Source organism: Cynocephalus volans, chromosome 8, assembly GCF_027409185.1.
Source record: "Cynocephalus volans isolate mCynVol1 chromosome 8, mCynVol1.pri, whole genome shotgun sequence".
NCBI lineage: Eukaryota > Metazoa > Chordata > Mammalia > Dermoptera > Cynocephalidae > Cynocephalus > Cynocephalus volans.
This window is the reverse complement of record NC_084467.1, coordinates 17741355-17752127: the sequence shown is the minus strand read 5'-3', so window position 1 is coordinate 17752127 and position 10773 is coordinate 17741355. Positions and strand designations below refer to the sequence as shown.

The window sequence follows — 10773 nt, the reverse complement described above, 5'->3', positions numbered from 1 at the left end:
GTGGCCTGTGACCACACTTGAACATCTCTCTCCCACCAGGCCAAATGGTGCTGAGTGACAACACAGACAGCCAAGCTTTACTGGGCACCAACTAGATGGCCAGAGTCCAGAGCCCACAGACAGTTGCGACAGATGCGAAGTTCAAAGAATCGGCAGTGAGGAATCTGAGTCGTGCACATTTACGGATTTATTTATTTATTTATATATCTCCCTGCCTCTTCCAAGACCTGAAAAACAACTGAGAACAGCACCAGAGGTGTTGGTTAAGTGTCAAAAAAACGGTACAAGCAGTGACTCGTGAAGGGGCTCAGAGAAGGGACAGAACTCATGGGGTGGGGGTCAGGGAGGGCTTCCTGGAGGAAGAGTCCATCAGGTGGGGAGAATGGCCTGAGCCAGCATGCAGAGACTGGCCAGCATGGTGGGTGTGCAGGGAAGCTGGGGGCGGTGGGGCGGCCCATGGGGCTGGAGCAGGCCTGCCCGCCCTAGTCGGGAAAGAGCAGGAAGCCGGAGAAGACACTGTCGGAACCCTGAGTGCCCACCATGCCGTTGTAGTCGTTGACAGCCAGCCACACCTGCTCGCCCACCTGCAGCTGCAGCCCCACGCCACCTGAGCTGACCTGCTTGCTGTTGGACATGTGGTCGCAGAAGATGGTCACCCTGACACCGTTATGGTACAGCTGCACGCACAGGTTGGCTGTCTGTGATGTGTGGTAGACAAAGTAGTAGAGGCCGGGGACTCTGCAGGTGAACTTGCCCGTGCTTGTGTCATAGTCTCCGTGCGGGTTGGTGATGGCTGTGTTGAACTTGACCGGGCTGTTGGGTGCTGGGTGCTCGGCAGTCTGCCGGGTGACTGTGAACACTGACTGATGCTTTTGTTTGTATCTGCCTTCCTCGCCCGGCTCCCCGGGAGGGCCCATAGGGCCAGGAACCCCCGGTATCCCAGATGGTCCCATGGGGCCATTTTTCCCAGGATGGCCAGGTGTGCCGGGTTCTCCCTTCTGGCCCTTGGGTCCTCGTGTTCCGGGAATGGCTGGAATTCCTGGGGAGAGAGCAGGCAGGAAGGAAGTGGTGGAACAGGGGACAGGGAAGAGGGACCCTGAGGGTGTCCTCCAGGGAACACAATGCTGGGGTTCGGTCTCTAGACTCTTCTTCCCACACCTGGGAGAAGTGTGCAGAGAGTAAGGCTCTGGCCAGAGGGGAGGGAGATCCTAGTCTAAGCACTGCCTCCCCACAGACTTGCCCTCTGACCTTGTCAGAGGCACTTCCCTGTCTCTTGGCCTCAGTTTCCACATTTGTGGTGGAGAGGGCAGGACTAGACAGTATTAGGTGGTGTCAGAGCTGGGAAGGATCTCAGAATGTGTCAGAGGATGTGTCAGCCCAGGGCCAGCACATGGCCACAGATACCTGCTGTCTGGGCTGCACTATGTTTTAACCATCTAATTTTTACTTAGAGCCCAGCATTAACGCATTGAGAACTCACCTAGAAGTATAGGCTCTCAGTCCTTCTTGACAAAAATCAGAAGATTGCTCAGAGGCAGATTTCCTCGGAAGCTCATGAAGCTTAAGCTTCAGGCATATTCACCTGCATCAGCCCCTTCAAGTCTTTTTGTCTAATTTTTTTCAAGTTTTTATTCTGAAATAATTATAGAGTCATAGACAGTTGGAGAAAAAGGACATGTACCCTTGTACCCTTCACCTAGTTTTCCCCAGTGACACATCTTTCATAACTAAAGTACAATATTGAAACAGGGAAATTGACATTCAGACTTCAGTCTAACATGCTCTTGTGTCTGTGTGTGTGTGTGTATTTCTAATAAAATTCTGTCATATGTGTAGATTTTTGTAACCACCACCATATCTGCAATCAAGTGTGTCTATCGTTCTGTAGTACTTTTCTTAAAAAGGACCCTCAACATTTCATAAGCGTCAGAGCCCCACAAACTTGTATCCATTCCTGAGCGGGGCCATCCCAGGCCAGCATCAGCCCAGGGGAACCACTGGAGGGAACTGAAGAGAAACTGCCCCATGAAGGGGGCTGCTCTCTCCAGCTCACCCCTGCCCCACTCAGCCCCCTTCTGCCCCTGTGACAGCTAGCCTGGTTCAACTTCCCTTATGTTACAGATGAGGAAACTGAGGCCAGAGACTTGCCTAAGGCCACACAGCTAGTTTGAGGTGGAGTAAGGATTCAAACTCAAGTCTGGCTGATTCTGTTCCAACCCTGATGATCTGAGCCTCTGTGAGACTCTTCTCCCTTGGTCCAAACCATAGCCATATTTTAAGCTCTGACTCCAGTTTCCTCTTCCAGGAAGCCCTCCTGGGCGCTCCTGCCAGCCTTCATGATTCCTTTCCTCCTCTGACTTCCAAAGGGCTGGATGTCTGTGTAGTTCCATTTATGACTTAGGATTTATGATTTACGCAGATCCTCTATGGCTTGTGAACCTTTTAGTTCCCAGAGTTAAGAGTGTGGGTACAGGGCCCAGCAGACCTGAGCTTCAGGCTGTGCCCCTGGGCAGGTGCCTCTGTCACCCCCACCCCAGTCTCATCTGTGCTGGCTCCAGACATGCTCTGCCTCTCACTCACAGACAAGGCACACACACCCCTGGCCCCAGCTCTGGCCCCAACACCAGTCGTCCATCTAGATCCTTAGCCCCGTTGTCTCATGCTAGGGCTTGCCCACGCATCTCCACCAGAAGACTCTGTGGCTGTGATCCAGTCTTCTTATGGCCCATCCTGCCAACTCCCCAGAATCCAAGAGAGAGGTGAGCACAAATCTCTGATAAAGACAATGATGACAATAGCCTGCACCTACATAGCATCTACCGTGTGCTCAGTACTGTTTGATATTTACACTTATTTAATCCTCACAGCACCACTGGGAAGTAGGTACTACCATCTCCCCATTTTACAGATTAGGAAACTGAGGCACTGCAAGGGTAAGTAACTTGGACAAGTTCACAAGCAGGAAGTGTTGAGCTGGGATTTGAGCCCTGGTGCATCGTACATACTCACTGTGTGGGCCCCACCTTCCACAGGTGTCCAAGCTGCAGGGCCAGTAGCGGGTGGTTGTGATAAAATAGTGGCAGAGCACTTTAAAGTCTGCCCAAGGTTTTCACTGTACTGTCTCCTGAGATCCTCGCTGCCACCTGCGAGAGCAGGTGCCTTCTTCTCTCCCTGTTATGGGCTGAGGAAAGTGAGGAGCAGAGAGGTACACTGGGTCCCAGGCCACCTCGGGGAGGCCCAAAGCCTGGGCTCTGGGGATAGAGGGGGTGGACCCCAATGAGGATCAGGCTGTGCCCTGGAGACAGGCGTGGTGTGGGGAATGCACTTCCTGTCATCAAGTTGCTGGCAGGTCAGCTCAAAGGGATGCTCTGACCCCCGCCCCCACACCCCAGCCCCCAACCAGCACTCACCTGGCTCACCCTTGGGCCCCGGCAGTCCGTCGTACCCATCCTTTCCTGGGGTCCCCGGCAGGCCTGGCATCCCTGGGATCCCGGAGCAGCCTTTGCTGGCCTGGCCCTGGCCTCCAAGTGGAAGTGCCAGCAGGAGCAGCAACAGGTTTAGTCCAAGGGGGTGCTGGGAATGGGGCCCCATGTCTGTCCTGGGGCAGGAGCTGGAGGGGAGAGAGCTGAGCTGCCCACTCAGCCCTCACCCACCCTCCTCAGCCTCTGGCTCCCCAGGGCTCGTCCTGTTCAGCCCTCAGGAGCACCGCCCTGCCCCAGGTCCTGCAGCTGTCAGGCCTGATGGATGGACGGTGGGGCCTCTTCTTAAACCAGGCCCCCAGACTCAGCAGGCGGCGGGGACCGTCCTTGCTCTCACAAACCAAGCTGTCCCTGGTGCCACCTGTCAGAAGGGTGGCAGGGGGAGGAAACCGCCATTTATCCTTACCTGGGTAGAGGCCTGGCCTCACCCGGGAGTGGGAGTTTTCTGGCCTGGGCACAGAGATGTCCTCAGATTTGCTTCCCCTCTCCCAGGCAGAAGGACACCGTGTCAGAGTGGACGGAGCAAGGGTTGCCCAGAACAGGGCTGGGCACCCCCTTCCCTCCTATCAACTCCCCTCCCCATCCCACATCCCCTTTCTCATAATTTTTCCTGACCTGACACTTTCTTTTGGGTGCTGAGCCAGACTGACCACAGTGACATCCGTGTCCACCCCCCGTCTGGTCATGAGTGTCTGAAATGAGGAAACGTCCACTGCCCAGCATCTGGTGTGTGCGTGCGCACGTGAACATAAGCCCTGGGGGCACAGAGGTCCCCCAGAGTCAGGTTCAGTCCACATATGCCCATCCCCGTGGGTTGGCCTCAGACTCAGTTGTATCACAACATCCCTAGGAAGAAGTTATAATTCTCCCTTTACAGATGAGGAAACTGAAGCTTGGGGAGGTGTAAGCCTTTGCCCAAAGTCACATACTGTGTGCATGGTCCCGTGAGGTCCAAAGCCTTGCTCTGACCCCTCCTCTCAGCTGCTCCCAGAATTAAATCTCATATGCACTTGTCAAGTGGCAGGCCTTATTCTAGAAACTTCCATATGCCCCATCCCAGATGCCACACTTGGAGGTGGACTCTCAGATGGGGCAACCTTGATGGCAAGCAGCTGTGTGGTGCACAGGCCACTCTGGCTACTTTCCAGCCCTGCCACTCTCTCACCCCCAGGCCTTCAGGAAACCACTGGCCTGGCCCCTCTGGGCCTTGATCTTCCTTTCTGTATGGGGTGGGGGGGCTGTGAATGTTAGTGCCTCTTCCTTTGCTGGGGCCCCTGGTCTCCCCTCATGGTCCTACCTTACCTGCCAGCACCACCTTCCTCGCCTGCATTCCCCACACCCCCTGTCTCTAATCCTATTGGGGCTTCCAGTCAGGGCCAGGCTGGCAGAGCTGAGAGGGGCCCCTCCCCTCTCCCTCTTCTCCTCATATGAGATTCTAGGGACAAAGGGGGTGTCAGGCAGTAGAGGGTTCCTACCTCTACCCTACTCCTGACACCTGAGTGAGCGTTGGTTCCTCCTCTGTAAAATGGAGTTACCAATAGCTCCTCATGCAGGGCAGTGTCTAGGACCGGTGCGCGGTGCATACCCACTGCCTGGCCCCGTGCTGGGCACGAGCAAGTGTTCAGAGCCCTGGCCTTCCCTCACTGAGTGACCCTGTGGGCCTTCATCTCCTCATCGGTGCCTCCACCCTGTGGCATGGAGGCACATGTTTCAGAGTGTGGGGCGAGGTCCAGGACATGAATGCAGTTGGCCCTGGGTTCTCTGGCAAGTGGAGGGCAGAGATAACGACACTGCTTACGGGAGACAGGGGCGATGCATCCAGATGGCTCTGGGGCTCCCATCTTCCCTCGCCCCTCCTTTGCGCCTGGGACTGACTTGTCCAGCAGGTGGCAGCCTTGGCCCGTTCTCAGTCTGCCTTGCCCCACCTGCCTGGCCCAGCTGGGCTCAGTCAGGCTCCTCCTTCCAGAGGGACTAGAGGTTTGCTTCGGTCAAAGAGGGATGGGTGGAATTTAGAGTTCACCGCACCCACCATTTCTGGCCTCTTCTGCCACTTATGGAGCCTCTGCCCATGACATTTTCTTTGAATCCATTGCAATGAAATAAGCCCTGCACTTTGGGGTCAGGTAGCTCTGGTTTGGATACAGGTCCTGCCACATTCTGGCAGTGTGACCTTGGGTAGGTGTTTCCTTCCTCCGAGCCTCAGTGTCTTCTGTTTCTTTCCCGGCCTGGAAGGGAGCTGAGGGCCCATGAGGAACCCAGCACTGCCCCGAGGCTGCAGAAGGTTGGCTGTCTCCCTGGGTGCCCCTCACTTCCTCATGACCCCCTCAGTCTATTGGTGGAGCAGGGTCCAGGGCAACACCCTGAGAAGGCGTGCGTGCACGGCTGCGTATGTGAGGATGCTGAGGCCTTTTGTGTGTCAGTTAGTGGAAGGGGGACAGTCCCTGTGTCTCTGAGGACTGCCCTATGGGTGTGCAAGCCTGTGGAGGAGTCAGTGTGGGAGGCAACACAGGAATTTCTAGGCTTGTGCATGTTGGAGGGCAAGGAGGATGTGTACACCTGGGGTCAGCATGTGTCTGGGACACGGGTCTCAAGATGTGGGGGAGGGCAGTTGAAGGTGTAACTAGTATATGTCTCCAAGGTGTGCACGAGTGTGTGCTGAGAGAGGGCATTTCTCTGTCCATGTTTTGGTGGGAAGTGTTTGAGTCTTGGTCCAGGAATATGGGTTCATCTGCATCTCAAGGAAGGTATGTGCATGTATGTGTGTGGTGTGCATGTGTATGATTGTGGGTGTATGCATGTGTGTGTGTGCTTGTGTATGTGTGGTGTGCATGTGTATGATTGTGGGTGTATGCATGTGTGTGTGTGGTGTGCATGTGTATGATTGTGGGTGTATGCATGTGTGTGTGTGCTTGTGTATGTGTGGTGTGCATGTATATGATTGTAGGTGTATGCATGTGTGTGTGGCATGTACACGTATGTTTGTGGGTGTATGCGTGTGTGTGTGCATATGTAGCACAAAAATAAAACTGGCTTCTTTTGGGAAAATGTGGAGGGGATTGGACATTTTGGGGACTGAACTTCTGGCCTCCCTGTTTTCCTGACATCCAGATGAGGGCCAAGCAGGCAGCTGAGACAGCAGCCCCAGATCCCCTGTCTGCTGGGGCAAGTCCAGGGCTGGACTCAGTATACCTATCTTCAGGGAGGACTGCTGGGTGCCCTTGTGCCAGTTGCTTTCCCTCTCTGGTTCTTGCCCTGCCTTCCTGGAATGGGGTTGGAAAAGCACCTGTGTGATTTGTCAAATGTGGCTGTAGAGGCTGGGAGGCTGGTGAGGGTACTGGTTAAATGCACAGGCTCGGGCATTAGTAAGACTTGGGTTCAAATCCCAGCTCCTCCCCTTAGATACTGACATGGGCTTTATGCCCGCTCCCTCCCCAGTCTCCGTTTTGTCATCTGTAAAGTAGGGTCATAATACCCACCTCAGAGCTTGATTAAACAAAATATAATAATAACTAAAACTTCCACAGTCCCTACTGTGAACCAGGCACTGTTCTACAATATTCATATATTAAGTTATTTAATCCTCCCAACAGCCCTCTGAGGTAGGTGCCACCATTAGCCCACTTTACAGATAAGAAAACTGAGCTCACAGAAGTTATGTAACATGCATGTGATTAGACAACTAATAAGCAGTGGCCTCAGGATTTGAACCAGGCAGATGAGGCTCCTAGAACCTGCTAAACACATCATGTAAAATGCTAAAGACAGGCCTGTGTCCTAAGCACTCAATGATTATATTTTCTGTTGGGGAGGCAGTGGCTGCCTGGTAGGGAGATCTGAACCCTTGACCTTGAGTGTTATCAACACCATGCTCTAACCAACCGAGCTAACCGGCCAGGCCGGCTCACTAATTATCGTTCTTATACCTCCCTCTCCATGCCCAGAGCAGCAATAGACCCTCAAGCCCAGCAGCCACAGACTCAGATATTTATTCCAGGAAGAGTTCTATGAAACGATCTTAGAGAGTGCAGAGGGACAGCCAGTCCTCAGCCAGTCCTAGGGGCTCTCGGAGCCAGGCCCTCCCTCCAGGCGGCCATAGCAACAGCAACCCCATCGTACAGGGCAGAGCGTAGAAGCCAGAGGGGTGAGAGAGTGGGACACACGCGGGAGGGGATAAGGCCCGGCTGGGGAGGGGACCCTTCCCTGGCTCAGGTGGACGGGAAGATGAGGAAGCCGCTGAAGACGCTATCGGCCTCGGTGCCCTGGTAAATGCGGCCTAATCTGGGGTCTTTTTCAATCCAGACCTGGTCGCCACGTTGCAGCTGCAGCACCGTGCCCCCTGATACCACCTGGAAGATCCCCTTCTTGTTGGTGTCACAGAAACCTAGGGAGCGCTGGGCAGGGATCTTTGAGGAGGATACGATGGACAGGCAGATGTCCCACTTGGACACCACCTGGAAAGTGAAGTAATAGTAGCCAGGCACTGTGCAGAGGAACTGGCCTGAGTGGCTCTGGTATGGCCGTTCCTGGTTGGTGATGACTGTGTCAAAGATGACCACGTTGCCACCCATCGGGGGGTTCCGCCTGACGGCTGAGAAGGCTGGCCACGGCTGGTCCTTCATGTTTCCTGGGTTTCCTTTGATGCCCTTCAATCCTGGGAGGCCATGTCCTCCCGGAGGGCCACTGGGCCCTGGGTAGCCCATGTTGCCAGACTTACCAGGATGCCCAGGTTCCCCCTGGTCTCCTTTAAGGCCTTGGATGCCTGTCCGGATGCCGGGGGTGCCTGTGGGGAGAAAGGCCAGATCAGGAGGGAGAGTCCAGTGCCTGCCAGTCCTCAGGGAGAGGGCTGGAATCCCGGGCTGCTGTGGGATGGAGGGCTGGGGAGTGCCTGGGCCTTCAAGACATTGATTCTCACTGGCTGTGTGACCTTGGGCAAGTGTCTTAACCTCTCTGAGCCTCTACTTCATCTGTAAAGTGGAGAGAAGTGTGAACAGGAATTTGGGAAAGCATCAGGTTCTGGGAAACACAGGGCACTCTGGCTCCTCTGCTGTGCTCCTGCCCATGGCTATGCATGCCACACCCCTCAGGTTTGAAGACCACATATAGGATGGCAGGATGCAAATTGTTGCAGATGTCTGTGCATACCCTTCTGGTCTGTTATGGACTGGGAGGCTCAGGGGGATTACAGGAGACTTTCCCACACTGGTCATGACTTTCTCCCTTTTACATTAACCCCAGCCTTTTTTTCTATAATGTGAGTTTCTGAAGCCTGAAGGGGCTGAGAGAGGGAAGCAGGAACAGAGTTGGAGGTGCTGGAAAGAAGCAAAAAAGATAGTTGCAGCTTATTGATCCTTCTCTATGTGACAGGCAGAGTTATTTCTCCATTTTACAGATGAGGACACTGAGGCTCAGAGAGGGTCAGCAACTTGCTTGAGGTCACACAGCAAGGCAGGGTCTCCTGAGTCTAAAATCTGGTAACTGAACAATGAAAAAAAGGTGAGGCCAAAGAAAGAGGATCCAGGCAGTAAGGGGGACATGGAGAGGCCTGGGAGCCTGGGGACATGACCCAGGGAGAAGGCTAAGGGTCCCTCTGCCCCAGGGGCCAAGTGCAAATTGGAGGGGCTTCATGTGGTGGCCCAGAGGGATTCCTGCTTCTCTGTGACACCCCCAAGACCTCACCCTGGAGGTCCAGAGGGAGGGTGCTTACCCGGCTCCCCTCGTTCCCCCTTGAGGCCTGGCCGCCCGGGTCGGCCAGGTTTTCCTGCAGCTCCGTCCTTCCCGTTTGGTGCTTGGCACACGTCCTGAGTCATCGTAGAGTACAGGGATACGGCCAGCACACAGACCACAAGCCATCCCCAAGAGGCCTCCATGGTGTCACTGTGGGGACGGGACACAGGCAGAGCCTGGGCAGGCTGGACGTCACATACTCATGTACACTCAACTCACACGCTTGAATTCCACGCACACATGATCTATATGTACCCCAATGCACACACACCCTCGAGGGTCTTTGAGGTCCACCCTCCATCCGGCTCCAGGGACCCTACACATGGACACAGAACCACAAACTCACACAGAAATACACATGCAACTGAGCACACCCAGAGTCCCACACTCAGATGCACAAACACAGCCTCTCACCCACACACTACACAACACGGTATGCAAACTCACAACCCACTGCCCACACCTAGAGACACACAAACGGATACCCAAATAGGCTGTATCCCTCACTCACCACATTCATACACGCCCACAGGTGACCGATTTCATTGAACAAATATTTACTGAGTGCCGCTCCTTATTTAATTAACTCTCTCTCACCCAGACGGCAGAGCTGTGCGTCCATGCAGCAATTCACTTAACACCCGACGCAACACAGCTGCTTACTCTTCTACATGCTCGGCTCCTTTCTGCCCAAGAATGGATGGATGGCTGTCCCCCCACAGCCCCTGATGCTGTGTCCCACTGCTGGACTCTGGCAGCCCCAGCTTTTTCCCATCAGGATCTCCAATTAGAATTGATGGTTCTGTGTCCCCACCTCCCATGCTCCCCCAAGCTCCGGCCCAAGGAGTTAAGGTCCCAGCACTCACCCTTTCTGGGTCCTGGATCAAGGCCCCCCACCCCATCCAAGCCCTGGCACAGAACCAGCTAGTGATATTTTCCCTCCCTCCTGCCTCAGTGGTCCAGCCCCCTGGGCCAGCTCTCTTGGTTCCCCAAACTTCACAGCCCCCTCCCTCTCAGGCTGTGGCCTCACCTGTCTCTGGTTTCAACTCCAGCTGGGTGCTCCTGTCCTCCGCCCCGGGGACCCCTGTGGGATACCCAGCAGGAGTGGCACCAGGCTGTGCAAGTTTCACATCCCTTCCCACTTCCCCTTGTCCTTCTCTGGACGGGCCCCCTCAACTTCCTCAGGGGCCAGAAGCCCGCCAGGGACATTTTGAGCAGACCTCAGCAAGACTGGGCCATTGGATGTCCTACCGCACCCACAGCTGATGTGGGGGCAGGGACAGCAAGGCTGTCAGGATGGGGGTGGAGGGTGCTGGGAGGGGCTGTGAGAACCAGAGAAGCACAGAACATCAGGGCGGGAGGAAGGAATCGTTTTTAAAAGCAGTAACCTGTAGGACTTTTGCATGATTATGAAAGCAACATGTGTTCATTGCCCAAAGCTTGGAAAACACGAAGAAAGAACAGTGCCTTGGGGAGGAGAAAAAAAACACAACGATCAGTTTCTAGACTTGTCATGTTGCGTGTCTATGGGAAGTCGTTTAACTTCTCGGACCCTCAGTTTTCTCATCTG

The 10773-nt window shown here is 54.7% G+C and overlaps 1 protein-coding gene across 1 annotated transcript; it reads right to left on the bottom strand.

Moving 5' to 3' along the window:
* Positions 1 to 215: 215 nt before the first annotated feature.
* LOC134384080 (collagen alpha-3(IV) chain-like) lies at positions 216 to 10306 on the bottom strand. The gene is made up of 5 exons (XM_063105718.1): positions 10234 to 10306; positions 9184 to 9353; positions 7695 to 8259; positions 3411 to 3598; positions 216 to 1039 (listed from the first exon to the last, which is right to left on the bottom strand). Exons 2-5 carry the CDS (start codon positions 9344 to 9346, stop codon positions 483 to 485), a joined length of 1473 nt encoding a protein of 490 aa, XP_062961788.1. The 5' UTR covers positions 9347 to 9353; positions 10234 to 10306; the 3' UTR covers positions 216 to 482.
* Between the last annotated feature and the right edge of the window lie 467 nt (positions 10307 to 10773).